General features: G+C 37.9%; 1 protein-coding gene across 1 annotated transcript in view; it reads right to left on the bottom strand.

Annotated features, from left to right (window-relative positions):
* Window positions 1-21,273, bottom strand: part of LOC122805613 (aspartyl aminopeptidase) — a 1,034,351-nt gene that overhangs the window by 561,933 nt on the left and 451,145 nt on the right. The window contains exon 7 of the mRNA XM_044075861.1: window positions 20,226-20,316. Coding sequence (XP_043931796.1) covers window positions 20,226-20,316 — 91 coding nt within the window. The remainder of the gene's footprint in view (window positions 1-20,225; window positions 20,317-21,273) is intronic.

Below are 21,273 nucleotides of genomic sequence, written 5' to 3'. Positions count from 1 at the left end.
GGAAACAGAAGATAATTCAAGGTTAAGAAACTAAAGAGGTGGGCATCCTCAACTGATCTCTCCATACTCGGTAGAATGAGCTGATGAGATGGGACTGGGACGAGTGTCCAAAATCATATTTATAGTAGGGACAGGCAACTCAAAAGCCACCAAGTTCAAGAATACAACAGTTATGCGGGCGGTGGGAAAAATAAAATGCAGACAGAGATCAGCAATATTCAGACAGAGTATAGCAAGCAAGCCAAACAAGCACTCCAGCTAAAGATGCCAAATATTTCTAGCTAAATGAGGGATGCTACTTCTAAGTTCCTCCCACTAATTAGCTGATGTTATTCACTGTTTGCAAAGGAACTTTTTCCTAACTTTTCTAAATGACCCTAGCAAAGACCTCTTAAAACTTCAACAGAAGAGAAAACTTAAAACAAAACAAATGTAATACAAGAAATATATATAAAATAGAAGTAACCAAATCTTAAATGAAAAACTTCAATTCACAATAAAATGCAGACAGAGATGTGCAATATTCAAGCAGAGTACAGAAAGGAAGCCAAACAAGCCCTCCATTATATAACAAATTAAAAAAAAAATCTTTGCCAAGCGTAGGAAGACCAAAGCCTTGCATACTTAAAGCCCCCTGACCATTCTAATCAGGCAGCTAAGATGGTTAATTAATACTTGAAAGGCTAAATTTGAAGACAAAAATAGCTTCTCAGAAAAGAACAACTATTAAGCTTTCTACAGCTATGTCCATAACTTCAGGGAAAATATGCAACAATGTGCAGACCTTATTGTAAATGGCATCATCTGCAATGAACTGGAGGCCATTATCAACCTTTTGGCTGACAGCTCATACCCCCCCCCCCCGATAGTCTAAAGGAAATACCTCATACCATTCTCCCCCCAGCCATTACTAAGGAAGAAGTCATCAATGCACTTTCCAAGGCCAACAACTCTGCATTGATGGACCCCAACAACATCCCTGGATGCTTAATAACTAGCATGACACATGATCTCTCTGGTCCACTTGAATCACTTTTCAACTGGAGCCTACAGTCAGGTTTTGTGCCCAAGGAATGGAAGATTGGTAGTCATTCCCCTGCAGAAAGGAGGTCCAACCAATGATCCAGGTACCTACAGGTCCATAAGTCTGACCAGCCTCATATGTAAGGCCATGGAAAGAATCATCATGGACCTGATAAAGGTGAACATAGGTAATTTACAAATGCTGGAGCCACCACAGTTCAGCTTTGTTAAAGGAAGGTCATGCCTAGTAAATCTGGTGGCCTTTTCTGAGAAGGTCACCAAAGCACTGGATGAAGGCAAGACTGTACACACAGCTCACCTTGGCCTGGCCAACGCTTTTGATATAATACCCCACAAAGGCATTATAGACAAACTCACTAATTTAGGTATAAACCCTTTTATCACCTGCTGGATAGCCAGCTGGCTCACTGATAGGACCTAGGAGGTCAAAACTGGTGAGGCCACCCCCACCAAGAGGTGAGTCACTAGTGGAGTCTCCAGGGCTCAGTACTGGGTCAGTTCCTTTCTGGCATCTATTTTTTCTGAAATGGAAGCAAATGTTGAAGGTTTATAACTGACTAAGTTTGCAAATGATGGCAAGCAGAGGGTTATCATTTACTCCCCTGCAGACACTAACATTCTTCAAGAAGTCCTATCTCTGACTAACAAATGGTATCAAAGCCATGTTCTTAAACTCAGAGAAAGAAGTGCATTACCTTACCCTTTGAAAAATCATCCATCCCAGCTAATTATCATGCTGATAACATGCCCCCAAGACTCAACCCAGTGGTCAGGGATCTGGGTATGCAAATACAGTAGCCTTAAGTTCGACCACCATGTTACACTTTTATGTTGCATAACTTATAAGGAAGGGTATGGCATCTAGGTCCAAAGAGGTTATCATCCTACTGTACTCCACCCTTATCAGCCCAATCACAGTGTACATAACAAACCTGCCTTATACAGAGTGCCTTAAAGCCCTTTTCCTCTACTCAGTCTCCTATAGATTGCAGAGAGTTGATCAATGCTTGCCTTACAAGGCATCTGTAAACCCCCCAGACTTATGACTCTCAAGCATACTCATAAGTCAAACAGTACCAAAAATACAAGGTCTAGGAACCTGAATTTTGTCTGTGACTTAAACAGAACAAGCTGAAGAGATAATTATGTGTCCCAGAGACTTCCTCTCCTATGGAACAGACTTCCCATCCTTGTAAAGCTTTGTTATCTATTACCCAGTTTAACTGCAACCTAGACCAGTGGATGAGGAATAGGAAAATTACACTGAGCCTGGCATCCATATCCCTTATGGACAGAAGTAGTTTATAAATGCATGGCCCTTAATGTCCTATTTGAATACAGGACATCATTATCCTTTCAGGAAAACTTGGCTACGCTTAGAAAGGCCCCCGGGTTGTTAGCCTAGTAACAATCTATGAATGTATGTTTACTTGAGAGACAGCTCCTGCTCTGGCACTAGAAGGGAAGTTCCAGTGCACAAGGAATAAATAGGCCATGTCCAATTTGAAGGATGATTGATGTTCTACAGACATGGGGGCAAAAATGACATGGAAAAAAATAAATCTGAGATGAGGCATGTGCTGATGGGACAGACATCTGCTGGCTGAACATCTGTGCTAGTGAAATAAGCACTAGAGCATGAATGGAACTCCATGAAATGCCAAAACTGAAGGAACTTCACCCGGTACCTGTGAGTTCCTAAATTAAACAGTAGAAATATGTAGTGGAGATGAGGGTTTTTGGAATGCCTTATTATATCTGCACCTTACTAGTGACCTCCAAGGATCCACGAGAGCTGACAATCTAGTTGTAGCATAGATACATAAATTGAGATTATGGGCTTGTCCATGATGCTGGAATACCAGTTTGCCTCTGAAGGGGCTAAGACAGAAACAGACTTAAAAACAGGAACTGTAAGGGCACACAAGTCCGTGCCTCTCTAGGACTGAGACCTACAGGCCAATGCAGGGGTGGCAGGGTCACTTTGAAAATGCAGTATGACATGATCTTCACTAGGAATTTCTTTGTTTTTTTTCCATTTTCCTGAGACAGTGTTTTTGCCTTGGGGACCTTCTTTTATCCTCACTAGTACATCATTCCCTTGCAAGGAAAGATTACATGGCCCTTAGTCCAGTATAACACATTCTTGTGCTCCAGAAAACAAATTAGGTTGATAAAAACTGAGCAGGGTATTCTTGTTATGCTCTACAGTAGTCACATAGAGACAATTGTTTCTTTCCAAAACTGGTGTACCCAGTCCTCTCTCCAAGAGTTAATGGAAAAAAGCCACTGGAATCACCTTATTCTTCTTAAGGCATACACAGAGGTGAATATGGAAAGGAGAGCAGCCTGCACTATAACAGATTGACAAGCTGATGTCCTCTGTTTGTGGAGGGGACCAGTTCTGGTCTGGGAATGTTAAACAGCTCTAGAAGTCTGGTAGGAAAGATTACATATGGAAATTATCTGTAGGCAATCATAAAGACCTGCAGAGAAGCAATTATCCTTATGGCGATCAGTATTCTTTATTTTCCATAATGTTTTAATTATCACTGAGAAACAATTGTTTCTTAAATAGGGTAATGACAGAAAAATGTAGGCAAACATGACAATGACAAGGGACAGTTGAAGCGTTGGCAAGGAATACAGAGAAGCAGGACAGAACGAAATAGTAACACTTAACAGAATACCTAAGCAATGAAAATAATGAATCATCGCACAGGAGGTGAATGAATGGTTGTGAGAGTGCAGTTGGGGGCCTAAGAGATCACACCATGAGGAAATGACTAAAAGATAAAACACTGTAGCCTATTTATCTGATTACCAGATGACAGACTGGTCTACCAACCCTTTTCAGCAGGGTCACAAAAAAAATTCATTAAAACATGTAATTTGTGTTAAAAAAAAACAGTCCATCAGCCCCTTTTAGCAGTAACACAGCTGCAGAAGTACAGAAAAGATTTATCAAAACATATTTTAATATATACAGATCCTGACAATACATAGTACAGCAACTAAACCTTTAAATATAACAAAAACAGGTGTACATACCGCCCACTGTAATAAAAATGGAAAGAGTGAAAATAAGAAAACTAAATGAGGACTGGCAGTAAAATGTGAAATCTAAAAAAACTGAAAGACACAAGAAAAAAAGAGAATTAACAAACATACGATTACAATACAAAAACATTTATTAAGGGATTCATATCAACAGATAAGATTTAAAAATGCAATAATGGGAAGCCAAACCTAAACACACACTCTAAATTATGTAAATTTATACAACGTGAAAAAAGTGATTCTTTAGTTTCATCTGAAAGTTGTTAAGATCCAGTATCGTCTAAATTTCAGGGCAGATTTCATTCCAATTTGCAAATAATTTTTTTTAAAGTCTCTCTCTCTCTCCAGCAATGGGAACAAACACCAGTCTCGTCAGAATTAAGGATCCCCTTATAAGTATTCGGATCCGAGGAACTACAGCTATTATTTGTGGATTGCTTTCCTGGAAAGAAGAGGTCAGTAGCTAATTCTGATCATTTTCAAAATTAGTAGTACTGCAGCCACCCTCCTTGTCTTGCTAACCTGTAGCTACTTAGCTTTCTGCAAGAGGGTACAGGCGTACTTTCCATTGGTATCTGCAAAACACAGGTGTTAGAGCAACCACGGGTAATATCTATTCAACTTGTAGTAGAAACAGGCTGACCCCAAGTGCTTGCATGACATCAAGTGTAAATTGGACAGTTACAAGCTTGAAAGTTAAGGGTCTGTCTACCCATACTCTCAAGTATCTGCAATATGTTTTATGCGTTCAATTGGAGCACTGAAAGGATTGTATCTGCAGATAACACCATCTCCACCAAGAGTCTTCCAAGATGGCAGCTGACTGAGCAATATGCTGACTGGGCTCTCCCAGTGTGAGAGATTGTTTAAAAAGCTATTAAACATGGTCATTTTTGTAAAATTCAGTTACTGAAGTTGCTGATTAGTAGTTACACTACCCACGTGCCAGTAAAATAAATAAATAGATAAATAGACAGATGAATAAATAAAATAAAATAAATAAATAGTAAACCAGTAAACTGAAGTTTAAGGGAATGCAGGAATTGATTAATCTATGCAGTGGTGGAGGGAATGAAAAGCATGAAAAAGACAAATATATATTCTGCACAATGATAATAATGAAGACTAATTTTAAGGTCTGCTTTTTTATTAATGCATATCAGATTATTTTGCAACTTAAAATATGATGATATAATAAAGGTGTTAAAAAAGACTTTTGCCTTTAAAAGTCTGAGAGGTGGAAAACACAAAAGTGGCCATTTTTAAGCAATGATGGCTAGTTTGTGGAGATAAATCAATTGCAAAAAAAAAAGCAATAAAGAAAAGTACTTTGTTAGGATTATATCCAAATATTTTGTTAGCCTTCTCTTCAATATCTCCCTGGTTTGCCACTTGTGAAAACCTAAAATCCAGTGACTAATATGAATAAAGCAAATATACTGGACAGATGACACTGCATAGAGGACTAAAGCCCTGACTGTTCCCAGATGATCCATATTCAACTACCAGTATGACTACTGGAGAGACAAAGCAAGGGAGGATGGGACTGAGAGCTGATGCCAGCTTGCTCATCCTGGGAGAAGGTAGCAATTTGACTTGCTGCACTGGCAACACCTACAGAAGTGCAGGTGTTTCACCAAAGCAAGAAGCCTAGTGTGCATACTCTTCAAGTAGTGTGCTACTTGGCTAAGAGACTCAGCACACGTGATGGCACACATGTGCTTCCTGAAAGAAGCTATCATGTAACATACAAGCCACCAGGGAATGGTCAGGACAGACTGTAGATTATGGAGGCTGACCTGCTCCCTATCACTATATTTATTGAAATAATCATTCAGTAAATAAAAGGTGATACACTGAAGACCAGGAGATCTGGTCATCCAGATCTGGTTGTCCATGGGGCATATACCTCTCAACTAACTGTTCCTAATTTTCACAGACATCCCTGAATTTGGCTCAAAATTTTGCTCAATCTCTGCTAAAACTGGGGAGATTTGGGGAGATAATTTTTAAGAGTGCTGTATCACATTAACAGCAATAACTACAGCTGCAGACTTCCTTTATTTCAGAAAATGCATGCTAATTCATATTCTCTTATTCTGTCAACTTCTCAGATTAATAGTGCTAATATTTAAAATAAGTGTCCAAATTTATTTCTAGATCTGTCCTCAATTTTGGAGATAAGAGGTTGAGAGCTATGAGGAGTCTTACTGTAGTTTAAAAAAAACTGCAATTCAAATGAAGGAATGTGAATTCTGAAGCTTGCTGTTTCACATTTCAAACATTTTTGCATGTAGGGATAGCTGTGCCCCCCCCCCAAGACTGGGTGTGTGGGGGGAGGTGACCCCATATAGTTCTACTCTTATATCAAGTAACATTACTGTTCCTCAGATTAGCAGGAATGTTCATATTACAACCTCAGACTTAGTATGTATATATTTATCTGCACTTGCAGTGCAACTATATCAGGATTGTAGTTACTGCTTTTTGACTTAACAGACCCGGCAATGACATCAAAATAGACAAGTAACTAAAATACATGGATTATTGTAAATGTTTCATCTAGTTAAAATATTTAAATACAAGGATAAAAGTATATAAAAAAATGAAAAACATCATACATATTGGATTTAAATACCACTATTTGAGTAGTCAAGTAGTGTATGTGGCTCAGTGTACTGAAATGTTTCAGTTTCTACACTGGCAAAACAGAAAAGGTTTTTCTTACGTCTTTAACTACTAAATTTAATATTTTATTTTATCAGAGATTTATAGACGATTTGGTTTTTATAATGGAGGGGAACAAAACAACTGTGGATAAATTTCTTTTTGAAATAAACAAGTTAAATTGTTTTTTGAAATTTACTTTAGGAGATGTGGGTCTTACAATAAATTTTTTGGATGTGTGTGTTTCATGGGATTTCCCGGTTGGGAAATTCAGAAGCAAGATACACCGGAAGAGGACATTTACGAACAGTTATGTTCATTATTCTAGTGCACATCCCAAACACATGATTTGTAACATTCCCAAGGGACAGGTCATTAGGGCCTGTCGGATGACCTCGGATGAAACTGATCTTGGTTTGGAGATTGAGTTTATAAAAAACCTGTTTCTTCAGAGAGGGTACCCATCAGAGTTACTGAATAAAATTATAAGTGAAGTGTTAGGTAAACGTGAGCAGCATTATCCAGCTTTATTAAACACCTTAAGCTCTAGTTTTTTAAATATTCCAAATAACAAATATGCCAATTTTGACAAAAGTGATAATTTAGTTTGTTCCTTAGAAATGAGCACAGATGGAGAGTGTATTAAAAGAATTCTTTTGAACAACTGGAAAATTATTGAAGGCAATTCAGATATTTTTCGGGTTTTGGGCAACAGACCTAATTTTGTTTACAGGAACTTACATAACATCAAGAAAGCCCTGGAATTTGATCATGGTACATCAAGTAATTCGAAAAAAGAGGCCAAGGGTATGTTTACATGTAACAATTGTAACATGTGTAGGTTTATTGCTAAAGGTCCTATTGTTATTATAGACTCCTACGAGCGGACCATAATGGTGCCAGAACATGTTAATTGTCATACCGAGGGGGTAGTGTATGTTGCTATGTGTTGTTCTTGTTCTGGGTTTTATGTTGGCATGACCACCCGTAGTCTAAATGTTCGTATTCGTGAACACATTTATAACATCAAAGTCAAAGATGTTAATAGTGTTTTATTTAGACACTCTGTTGCTTGTAACAATTTTAAAAAATTTGTTTTCTCAGTAGTGGAGGTAGTTAAAACTGATTTAAGAGGTGGTGACTATAAAAACTACGTAGAGCAAAGGGAAACACTGTGGCAGGTAAAATTAAAGGCTGACAAACCCCCCGGTTTAAATGAGACCATCAACATTAAATGTTTTCTAAAAGGGGCCCCGTTAAGTATTGATAAAAAAGCACTTGGTTCACTTTCTTTATTTAATTGATGTTAATTTAAATTGGATTAAATCAATTTTATTGTAATTTTATTGCATTTTTTATAGTTGTATAGATTTTTTATATATGTTAATTAATTGATTAATTAGTTTATTGGATGTACTATAGAGTATATATTTGATGTGTTTTACTTTTACGTTATTCTGATGAAGTCGGTTGACGAAAGCGGAAATAAAGGATTTTTCTACGCTATTTCCATTCGAGGTGTTCATTTCTCCTTCCAGACTACTTTCTTTGGATTTGGTTATTGGCTTTTTTACTGGTTGTTTTGTTTGTTTGCCGACATGGAAGGAGAGATTGACGACGAACTACTAAATGTCACTACTTATTCCATTCCAAGTAGTGACACTGGCAATGCTGGTAATGATATCAACAAGTTATTTTTGACAACCTTGGTTGACATCCAGAAATCTTTGAAGTTTTTAATGGAGAATGCCATTGCAAAAACTTCTTCAGCGGTAAATATTTCTAGTCCGTGTGGGTCCTTTAAGGAGCTTGATACAGTAATAGAGGTGGATTCAGGCAATCGTGTCATCAATCCAGCGACTAAGACAGGCGTTTCCAACTCAGCGTCCGGCGCTGGGAACGAGGCTGGTATAAGATCTTTATTGAAACCGTTACACAATCCTTTTGTGAATTTTTCATGCAAACAGCATTTTAACAATGAGGAAATTAATCGGAAACGCGACCTCTTAACTAAGTTGGTGAAAAGGCATCGCTCTATAATGGTTGAAAACTGGTATTTCGAACAGTGCATTGAGCTGAAAATAATGCCGAAGGGGTTAAGATTTTTTAAATGCCCCAACGGCGTTCATACAGGTGATGCTATGTTCGGGACTCTGGTTACCTTTTTCAACGAGGCAGGTATGGCATTTTTAAGATTACTTATTGACCACAACGTTGTTAAATTGTCTAGTTTAAAGGATGAGATTGATCAACTGGAACGAGACATTGTGGACAGTAATTTTTACCAGGGTGATGTTTTCAAGTTTGTTTTTGATGAAGTCGAAAAACATTCATCAGAAATTACAAACAGGAAACAAACTAAATTACAAAGGGACATTTCAGCATATGAAGCAAATTCGGCATATACTTTTTTTGTTCCTAACAGTAAAGAATATGGGAACAAACAATATGGTCATCAAGGTTCCAATAGGCGTAATTACAGTTCAGCGGTTTCCATTAGAGAACCTCCGGGCTGTTCTAATACTTATAGAAAAACGAATATCCGTGTTCACGGTACTAATTGTGAGAATTCAAATGAAGTTTGCATCTCTTCACCTACACGAGTTACTGTGGGTCCTTCAAAAATCTCTGAACAGGTAGACATTGTTTTAAGTGATAAAAAGTCAAGTAGTGGAGCAAGTGCTCATGAACAAACTGGCGATGAGATTACAACTGAAAGAAGCACTTCCACTATTTCAAATGGGTCGTCTAATAAAGTTGGTAATGTCAACAGTGTGAATGATTTTTTAGGGAAGAAAGGCTTTCCGTCGAAGAAAACGGTCTTTACGAGAAGTCGAACTTTCTTGAACTCGAATTCTTCGGGGGACGAGAATTAACCTCTCTGAATGACTCTCTGGACATTATTAACTTAACAGATTATACCTTTACCGAACGTGAACTTAAACTATTGCGTTTAGGTTTAAATTTTATTCCATCTAAGAAGGCAGATTTGTGTAGAACAATAGTGGACATTAAGAAGTTCACTAGAAAAATGAACTTAAATTACATCTTGAGTGATGTTCCACAGGTTACAAAAAGGTTAAAAAAACCGTCAAGTTATAACCCTATCCTTAATAATACCATAAAAGTTTTTGAGCAAGCTTGCATTAGGGAGGTAGAAAGGATTTTTTCAAACAAAACCAAAATAGAATTTAATTTAAGTTATAATGATAGGAAAGCCTTTTATGAGTTATGTCAAAGAAATGGGGATGTTAGATTTATGAAAAGTGACAAGGGGGGCAACATAGTTATAATGAAACAGGACGCATATTGTTTGAGAATGTTGCAACTGTTGCAGAATAAAGAAGAATATGAGCTAATTGCACTTTATGATATTAAAAAGAAACAACGTTTAGTCCATTCCTTTCTTTATGAAGCCTTAATGACTAATGAGATAGACCTTGATGTTTATGAGTTTTGTGTTATAAATAACCCTAGGATTGGGATCCTGTTTGGGATTCCAAAAACACATAAGAACGCTGTTGAGCCTCCCTTTAGGCCAATAGTTTCAGCACCAAACTCGGTTACAGAAGGGATTTCTTTGGTCATCGATGCCACCCTTAGTCCTATTGTTATCAAACAAGAAAGTTTTTTACAAGATTCTTGGCAGTTTTTGACAAAATTGAACTTGTTTGCCATCACGGCAATTTTTGATCCCAGCAAACATGTGCTTTTCACTCTAGATGTGATTTCGTTATTTACATGTATCCCACATGATGATGGGATAGAAGCTGTGCGTTGTGTATTAATCAATAACGGGCAACATTCAACTGGACAAATTGCCACCATTTGTAGGTTCATTGAGATTATTTTACAGAACAATTTCTTTATTTTTAAAGACAAATTTTATCGACAAGTGAGAGGGGTAGCTATGGGGTCCCCAGCTGCCCCCTCTTATGCTAACATTATTATGATTTGGTGGGAATCTGTTTTTCTTACGTCTTTAACCACTAAATTTAACATTTTATTTTATCAGAGATTTGTAGACGATTTAGTTTTTATAATGGAGGGAAACAAAACAACTGTGGATAAATTTCTTTTTGAAATAAACAAGTTAAACTGTTTTTTGAAATTTACTTTGGGAGACGTGGGTTTTACAATAAACTTTTTGGATGTGTGCGTTGCATGGGACTTCCCGGCTGGGAAGTTCAGAAGCAGGATACACCGGAAGAGGACATTTACGAACAGTTATGTTCATTATTCTAGTGCACATCCCAAACACATGATTTGTAACATTCCCAAGGGACAGGTCATTAGGGCCTGTCGGATGACTTCGGATGAAACTGATCTTGGTTTGGAGATTGAGTTTATAAAAAACCTGTTTCTTCAGAGAGGGTACCCATCAGAGTTACTGAATAATATTATAAGTGAAGTGTTAGGTAAACGTGAGCAGCATTATCCAGCTTTACTAAACACCTTAAGCTCCAGTTTTTTAAATATTCCAAACAACAAACATGCTAATTTTGACAAATGTGATAATTTAGTTTGTTCTTTAGAAATGAGCACAGATGGAGAGTGTATTAAAAGAATTCTTTTGAACAACTGGAAAATTATTGAAGGCAATTCAGATGTTTTTCGGGTTTTGGGCAACAAACCTAATTTTGTTTACAGGAACTTACATAACATCAAGAAAGCCCTGGAATTTGATCATGGTACATCAAGTAATTCGAAAAAAGAGGCCAAGGGTATGTTTACATGTAACAATTGTAACATGTGTAGGTTTATTGCTAAAGGTCCCATTGTTATCATAGACTCTTATGAGCGGACCATAATGGTGCCAGAACATGTTAATTGTCGTACCGAGGGGGTAGTGTATGTTGCTATGTGTTGTTCTTGTTCTGGGTTTTATGTTGGCATGACCACCCGTAGTCTAAATGTTCGTATTCGTGAACACATTTATAACATCAAAGTCAAAGATGTTAACAGTGTTTTATTTAGACACTCTGTTGCTTGTAAAAATTTCAAAAAATTTGTTTTCTCAGTAGTGGAGGTAGTTAAAACTGATTTAAGAGGTGGTGACTATAAAAACTACGTAGAGCAAAGGGAAACACTGTGGCAGGTAAAATTAAAGGCTGACAAACCCCCTGGTTTAAATGAGACCATCAACATTAAATGTTTTCTAAAAGGGGCCCCGTTAAGTATTGATAAAAAAGCACTTGGTTCACTTTCTTTATTTAACTGATGTCAATTTAAATTGGATTAAATCAATTTTATTGTAATTTTATTGCATTTTTTATAGTAGTATAGATTTTTTATATATGTTAATTAATTGATTAATTAGTTTATTGGATGTACTATAGAGTATATATTTGATGTGTTTTACTTTTACGTTATTCTGATGAAGTCGGTTGACGAAAGCGGAAATAAAGGATTTTTCTACGCTATTTCCATTCGAGGTGTTCATTTCTTCTTCCAGACTACTTTCTTAAGAAAAGTACTTTGTTAGGATTATATCCAAATATTTTGTTAGCCTTCTCTTCAATATCTCCCTGGTTTGCCACTTGTGAAAACCTAAAATCCAGTGACTAATATGAATAAAGCAAATATACTGGACAGATGACACTGCATAGAGGACTAAAGCCCTGACTGTTCCCAGATGATCCATATTCAACTACCAGTATGACTACTGGAGAGACAAAGCAAGGGAGGATGGGACTGAGAGCTGATGCCAGCTTGCTCATCCTGGGAGAAGGTAGCAATTTGACTTGCTGCACTGGCAACACCCACAGAAGTGCAGGTGTTTCACCAAAGCAAGAAGCCTAGTGTGCATATGCTTCAAGTAGTGTGCTACTTGGCTAAGAGACTCAGCACACGTGATGGCACACATGTGCTTCCTGAAAGAAGCTATCATGTAACATACAAGCCACCAGGGAATGGTCAGGACAGACTGTAGATTATGGAGGCTGACCTGCTCCCTATCACTATATTTATTGAAATAATCATTCAGTAAATAAAAGGTGATACACTGAAGACCAGGAGATCTGGTCATCCAGATCTGGTTGTCCATGGGGCATATACCTCTCAACTAACTGTTCCTAATTTTCACAGACATCCCTGAATTTGGCTCAAAATTTTGCTCAATCTCTGCTAAAACTGGGGAGATTTGGGGAGATAATTTTTAAGAGTGCTGTATCACATTAACAGCAATAACTACAGCTGCAGACTTCCTTTATTTCAGAAAATGCATGCTAATTCATATTCTCTTATTCTGTCAACTTCTCAGATTAATAGTGCTAATATTTAAAAAAAGTGTCCAAATTTATTTCTAGATCTGTCCTCAATTTTGGAGATAAGAGGTTGAGAGCTATGAGGAGTCTTACTGTAGTTTAAAAAAAACTGCAATTCAAATGAAGGAATGTGAATTCTGAAGCTTGCTGTTTCACATTTCAAGCATTTTTGCATGTAGGGATAGCTGTGCCCCCCCCCCAAGACTGGGCGTGTGGGGGGAGGTGACCCCATATAGTTCTGCTCTTATATCAAGTAACATTACTGTTCCTCAGATTAGCAGGAATGCTCATATTACAACCTCAGACTTAGTATGTATATATTTATCTGCACTTGCAGTGCAACTATATCAGGATTGTAGTTACTGCTTTTTGACTTAACAGACCCGGCAATGACATCAAAATAGACAAGTAACTAAAATACATGGATTATTGTAAATGTTTCATCTAGTTAAAACATTTAAATACAAGGATAAAAGTATATAAAAAAATGAAAAACATCATACATATTGGATTTAAATACCACTATTTGAGTAGTCAAGTAGTGTATGTGGCTCAGTGTACTGAAATGTTTCAGTTTCTACACTGGCAAAACAGAAAAGGCATTAAAACTAAGGATTTACCAACATTTTTCTGATATTAAAAAGAAAGATGAATGTAATGCCTTACTTAGACATATTAAAGATAACAATGGTCATACCTTTAAATTTTGTACAGTGAACAATGTTAATTTAGATGAAAAGGGTGGACCATGGAAAGACTAGTTAGACGTAAAAGAGCTTAAATGGAAACTAAAAGTTAATTCAACAGGCATATTCGGTTTGAACGAAAAGGTGTCCATTAGCAGTGTTCTAAGCTGTAAGGCAGCATCATAATATGATGCAAGGGAAAAAAGTTTTAATTCCAATAGTTCTTAAATAATAATATTTTTATAAAAGTAATCATTTGCCATTTAGGATTTATACATACATTAATTACTTATGGACTGCTTAGTTTTTTCTAAGGAGTGTTTTTTTTATATGTTTTTCATTTTTTGATATACTTTTATCCTTATATTTAAATATTTTAACTAGATGAAACGACATTTACAATAATCAATGTATTTCGGTTAATGAATATTTTAATGAATGAATTTAGAAGGAACGAGAACAAAACAATTTATCGGGTATTATTAAAAGGAAGTACCTTCAATTAAATGAGAGGACAAGGGCTAATTTTATAAAAGCAATGACGAAAAATCTGTGTTATTCTGATGAAGTCCCACTGACCCGGACAAAAGTGCTTAATGTGTTTTACTTTGGTGAATATTATACTGTTTAATAAAAAATGTCGTGAAATGATGTGCTCCTAGCAAACTAGTCGGTGGGTTTTTTTGGGATTTGCAGTGTTGCTTTTGGTGGTGGAATCCAGATGCCTAAATGTTGCAATGATTTCACAGGCAATGCAGAAGTCTTTAGGAATAAGCCATCTCTTACAAGCTTTTTCAGATTTGAATGGAGAAATAATTTTGAGATCACTTTAAATCTCCTTTTCCAAGTTCAGTAAACAGAGATGCAAGTGAAGCATTCAAAAGAAAATATAGGGAGTCTGGAAAAAGTTGGTGAGAACTAATGAAAAGGACATCAGTCAAGGGGAAAGGACAGCAAAAAGTAAATACATAAATAAAAAATTGTCACTACAATACAGCAACATGCAGAAACACCAACAACATCACAGAGGGAATTTTTTATAATTATGCAGGTAATACACTACATGAAATAGTGTTTACTGTGGTAGGAGATGGCATTTTTTCTCCCTACATGTAACTTACCATCAGCTACAAGCAGCTCTTCTCACTTGCTGGCTGTATCAGAACCTCCTTAGTATCCCTCAGGCTCAAATGGACCTTCATAAGGGCTGGTGAGGAGATCATGAACACTGTTACAGAATTATAAAGAGAGTGCTCTAACTTCCCACCACCCTCTGGCAGCCTTGTGAGGTACAGAAATTGCTGCCTTTGAGAGGTGCATGCATACTTCTGCCCAAGGCAACTTTCCAATCAAATGGATACAGCAGGCAGTACAGAGCAAACCACGGTTTTAATGCTAGTTCTGCAGTCAACCTTGGCAGTCTCCTGCCCCTGAGCTGGGTGAGTCAATGCCCATTCACTGCCATCTTCCCCCACTTAGGTCCTCCAGTGCCTGTGCCACTAGTCGAATATGGGTCATCTGGAGTGCAGTAAGGGTTTTATCCCTCTGTGCCACAGGGACAGGTTACAGGAGAGAGCATCTTAGCCTATTACTACCAGTAAAATTCATCTACTAAAAGTTCATAAAAGACATCATGATTGTTTCAAATTTTGAGGTTACTACACTTTTTTATACTGGAAATGTGGCTGTGTCCCTGCATAACAGAAAAAACATGCTGATGGAGTTAAAACACATTTTCAGAGTATGCATGCAATGTTTCAATGTTGCTACACTTGTTATACCCGCATGAGGAAATAAGTGAAACTGTAAACGAATGGCAGCATCACAAAACATGTGTGAGAACTATAGAAGAGAAATGCATTCGAGACAGGTATAAAAATAAGGTACAAAAAGAAAGCTGATAATAGAATGCAGAAGACTAGAAAGTCATCAAAAGAAAGGAAAGAACAGGAAAATGTGGGATAAAGAAAAAGATGGACTAGGCTAAGTAATATTGGTTGGTTAAAAAAGACACAAAGAGCAGTCACACTATCAAAAAACAAGACATCAGTGGAAACTACCAGTTTTTTGAAAATGACTTCACACAAAGAAACACTATCATGTTGCAAAGCAAAGACAGAAAGATAAAAAAAGACAGTCATAAAAAAGCCTTCACAAAGGATGCCAGCAACAACTTGCTCTCCAGTCCAGATGACATAAAAAGCAAATGGAAGAAGTACTTCCAACAGCTGCTACACAAAGAAAACACCATTGAAGCTGTACTCCCTCATGCACAGCATGCAAAAATGGAAGAAGAAGAAGAAGAACCCACCCCAGAAAAAAGCAAGCACAACACTAAGGAAATGAAGTCAGGGAAAGCAGAAGACTCCGATGAATTTACAGCAGATATGCAAAAGATTTTGCATAAGCTAGGGGAGAAATGGTTCCTGTGGGTACTCCTTGTCGCACTGAGAGAAAAGTACATTCCAGATAACTGGAGAAAAAGCATTCTAGTGCCAGAGTACAAGGAAAAAAGGGGATCTTCACAACAGACAGTACAGTGGTATTAAATTCCTGTTACACTGCATGAAAGTGCTGGAGAAGATGACTGATAAAAGAATTTGCTGAACAGTAGGAAGTAAAACGGAAACTGAGCAGTTCAGATATAGAACGGGATGCAGCACAACTGACCCAATGCTTGCAGTGAGACAGATAGTGGACAAAAAGCTGGAAATGAGGAGAGAGTCCAACTAGGCATTCCTAAATTTGGAGAAAGCATATGAAAAATGAAAAATAACTTCAGCAAATGACAGCAGACTGGAATGCAAAGCTGAAGGCAGATGGGATGAAACAGAGTACAGACAAAACGGTTATCATAGCAACAAATGGAAAAAATTAAAAGAAGGTGAAAAGTGAAAAAGTTAAATGAGTATGGTGTCAACTGCCACCCGCCGGCTGTGGTAGGACTCAACTACCGCCTGCAGCCTGCGGCGGGACTCAACCACCTTCCTCTGGCTGCAGAAGGACTGAGCTTGAGATAAAAGGGAAAAATGGAACAGGTTAACAGCTTCAGGTACCTGGAAGAGGTGACTGAAGAGAAGGGAAGTCTGAATGAGGAACTTAAAACTATAATCAGAGGTGCTGAAGCCAACTGGCACAGAGTGGCAGGGGCAGTGTGTGACAGAAGAATGCCAAAAAAGCTGAAAAGTAAGGTGTATAAAACAGTGCTTCAGTATGGTAAAAAAACCTGGGCAGTAAAGGCAGAGGGGTTGAGAAAGCTTAAACTGATGAAGATGAAGTGCCACAGATGAGTGGCATGAAGTACACTGTGTAACAAAGAAATAATGGCATCAGAACAGACACCAAAGTAGGCACAACTGCAGACGGTCAACTAGAATAGATTGCTTTCCTGTGTATGTCACTGAACTACAGTAAAGACAATCTGGTGAAGATTTGGGAGAGACAGGAAGAAGGTAAGAGGTAACAAGGATGTCCAGTCAAGAGATGAATGGACTGCATGTGAGAAGACTTGCGACAGTCAGGCATGATGGTTGAAGAAGGTTTGAGAGTGGCAACAAATCAAGAGAGGTGGTAACAGTTGCTGTAACACACTGATCCCCATGATGAATAATGGGAAAAAAGGGGGTTGATGTCAGTGATGATTCTGGTCAGTAAACAATGTTACACAAGCTTTTGATGAGACAATTTGACTCTGAAGACTTACCTGATATGAGTCCACTCTTGGAAGTAAAATTGCAAATGCTTTCAGCAAACATTACCCTCCCTTTCCCCAGTCTGTTTCCATCCCTCATGTTGAAGAACTGCACTAATGGTAAAGGAGTTTAAAAAATAAGACATATCCCAGAACCAGGAAAATGGACATAAATACTATGCAGGTAAAAATACATGTCCAAAGATAAAAAAAAAAAAATCTCGCTTTTTAATCGGCCTTTTACATCTGTCAGTAGAAGGAAAATGTCTTTACCGATTATCAGAGGGCACAGTGAATGTTCTTATTTATTTAGTGGGTTCTACAAACATCGCTCAATACCAATCCAGTAATGAATGAACTATTTTTGTTGCTATTCTCAAAATGTAAATGCTTTTCTATTTAGGAGATTTAAAAGTATCTACCAATGAACAGTTATGAACATTATATGTGATGGGAGGCTGTAGTTCCTTGTAATTTTCTTTTTCCTTCCTCATACAAGTGTTGTTCTCCTATAGCCCTCAAATATTTGCACAGTAGCCAGTGATCTGCTGAAGAGTTCCACTGGAGGACCTATCAGCACAATGGCGTGCTGCATGAAGACCACAGTAGACAACTCATCCTAACCCTATTCTTTACTCTACCCTTGAACAGTCAGTGCCCTCTGTCCAGGTGTCTGCCCATCCTAATCTGTCCTACTTTCCTCCCATGGCACCTTCCCCTTGTTTTTCCTCATGAAGGAAACAAGTACTCATTTAATTCTTCTACTTTTTCCCTGTCTTCTGTCACCCCCCCCTTATCTTTGCTAAGTATGGGCAGGTCAGAACCTCCTTTCCTTACTTCTGCTATATACCAAAAGATGCCTTTGTTCCCACCTCTTGACCCCTTTCTGCTAATTTCCCTTCAGTTGGCTGCATTGTTCCCTTGCTTCACTTATGACTTTCAGTTGGTCTTTGTATAATGTATTTCTCCATCTCCACAGTCCTGCCTTGCCTCTCTTATTATATCCTTGCCTTAACCATGAGTCCCTCATTCCCATGCAACTACAATGGCCTCCTTTCTTTTTGCCTTTTCCTCAAATTCTTGGTCAAAGTCTTCCCTTACCACCACGATGACCACCTTGGTCGCCTCCTCACACATATCATGAAGACAAGTCCTGAGAATGGTTTTACTGTACTTTATCCTCTCCTAACTCCCTTTCCAAGATGTAATCCCCCTGGTGACAGAGTATCCAATCAGCAAAATTCTCTTATTCCCAAACTGATTACCGTCTCCTTTATTCCCTGGCTCATATCTCTAATGCTCCAGTCTGAAACTTTCCCCCTCCAGTTCCACCAACTAAAGCCTGCTAACTATCTCTATTGATTGCATTTCTCCTTATGCAGAACATAATTTTAATTAACTGTTAATTAGGAAAACCCACTAGGCACAGGTGCCACTTCAGGGGTGATTTGGAAACAGTTTTGGTTAAGTAACTTGCTCACAGTTACAAGTTAGACAAATGCAAACTGAGGGAATTAAGTCAAGACTACAATATGGAGATCACTAACAGTTCATGGCCTTGATTCTCTGCTCTAAACTGCCAGTCATGGCAACTTAGATAAATCTGTCACCTATTGTGGAAGTTTCAAATGCAAGACTACAGTTCAACTATTAATGTATACAGTACCAAAAGCAGATATGTCACAACGGCAACAAATTAATCAGAATGAGCATGTGCCCAACTATGTATGGACATTACACCTCTAAGTGTTGATTACCTTCTATTTCTGTTAATGGTTAATTACTAGATAATGTGCTTCCCTCCTTATAAATGATGTTCTTGCAGGTGACACATCACCACTACTGCAGAAATCTGACAAGCTGTCAAAAGATGTGATAATGATTGGTCCTTGACTTTACAACAATAAGATGTCAGAAAATACTTCTAGAACAAAGTCTGTGTTATCATGTAATGGAAGCAGGCTAGTATATATAACAATTGCCAAGTGACGAAGTTCCTTAAGGTATAATAAAAATGCACTGATTAACCCAGAACTAATACAACTGCTCAGGATTAAAGTAAGGCTCTGTCAGACCATGGTTGGCATTTTTTTTTTATTTGCATGGTTGACAGTTTTTGGTCTGGAATCCACACTATTTCTTGCAATTAAAATAAAATGAAAATAAGACTATAAGAATCACCAAGCTACTTAGGGCCAGATGATCATGTGACTTTTTAATAAGTGTGTAACACACTTCCTACAACAGCACTTTATGTGATACATGGAAAAGATTATTCCACCAAGTCTTTTGCTCATTCGCAGCCAAGTATGCACAACTATTAAAGCCAGGATAACAGTGGGTAAGGATTTCTTTTTCACTTTCACACTGTGCCCCATCATGCTAAACACCACTAAAGTAAAACTTGAGCAATACAAAACTGCATATTACTGCATGTGTTGCTTTGTGCTACAGAAGCAGTTTTATGAAAACCACTTAAGTAAACCTTGATCAATACAAAAGTGAAAAGTCCATAGTTTTTGCAGCACATGTTGCTCTGTGCTACACATGCATTTTCTGTGAACACTGTACTCAACAATTTAAAAATTTTGTTGAGTTTGCACTTAATCTCTTAATCTTTGCAATCTTGAACAACTAACAAAACTTCAAAGAAAAGGCAGTGAGGTTCAGTGTCCCAGCTTCAAATCATACCATAAATTAGGACTAGATACCATTTTAGTGAGCATTTAACTTACATTCTGCATTGTCAGTCAGCCCAGTCCAACTTATACACATGTTCACAAACGTAAATAATTTGGCATAATTACTTACAGTTTTGTCAGCACTAGTGACAGTCTTCTCTTCCCCAGAAGACTCTTCAGCTTCCAACTCTGCACTGACCGATGTGGCTAGAACAGCAGTTCTGCAAAAACAAAGCAAGACTGTAATGTCAGAGACCAATTAATACAAAGCTGAAAGCAAATATCACTTCTGATGGCTTTTAAATTATCCATGGAAAGTGACAAAAGGTATCCACAGTACAACAGCACAGTATGAAATTCTACTCCTAATAAGACAGATCTCTGGACCTGGGAGATTCTGAACTTCCATTCTTTCACTCATCTTTACTCATAATGTGCCACCATCTGTATACATAAATAACAATTATGCCAGAGCTTAGCTGATTTTGAAGGAAGTTCTCTCCTTGGTACAGTCCTGTCATTCTCTAGCATCCACACATGGAAGTATGTCAACTTTCCACCATCACAAGTAATTAAAAAGACACACCTGCCCCACTGCTTCCCAATCCTCACCCCCCCCCCCATGAAAACTGATGACGCTCCACCTGAGAAACAAACTACTAAAAGACGAGGATGTTCTTCATCTCACATTGCTGCAGTCCTTACACTTGGGTAGTCCGCTGTCCTCGGTCGGCCCGAATATCAAAGTATAAGGCTGACGTCGGTCAAGGCGCATTTGACTGACATCAGGACGTCAGGGTACAAATGCGCATGACCGACGTCATATCCTCAGTCTTTTTTGCCGCATGGTCCGATGCAGAAGCAGCATTGCAAGTGCCGGTTGGCGTTCTGAAATTTTTCGATTTCGGAGTTTCAGACCGAGTCAAAGTTGGCTAAGTACCCGTTGGGCAATATTTTAGTTTTTTCTTGCCTCAGTGGTTTACCGGATGTCAGAAAAAGTGAATAATTGCATTTCTTGTGGGAAACAGATACCGCATAGAGACTATCATACTTTGTGTATTCCTTGTTTAGGGCCTGAGCACGACGTTGTTGGGTGTCGCTCTTGTGCTAGATTCAATAAGCGCACTATAAAGAGAAGGTTAGATTGTGCCAGGTTAGTCTTCGGGAAGCGGTGCAAT

This window comes from Protopterus annectens, chromosome 6.part1 (genome assembly GCF_019279795.1).
Source record: "Protopterus annectens isolate FY-2018-M chromosome 6.part1, PAN1.0, whole genome shotgun sequence".
In the NCBI taxonomy this organism is placed as follows: Eukaryota; Metazoa; Chordata; order Ceratodontiformes; family Protopteridae; genus Protopterus; species Protopterus annectens.
Note: the sequence above shows the minus strand (reverse complement) of the source record. Positions and strands in the feature narration are given on the sequence as shown.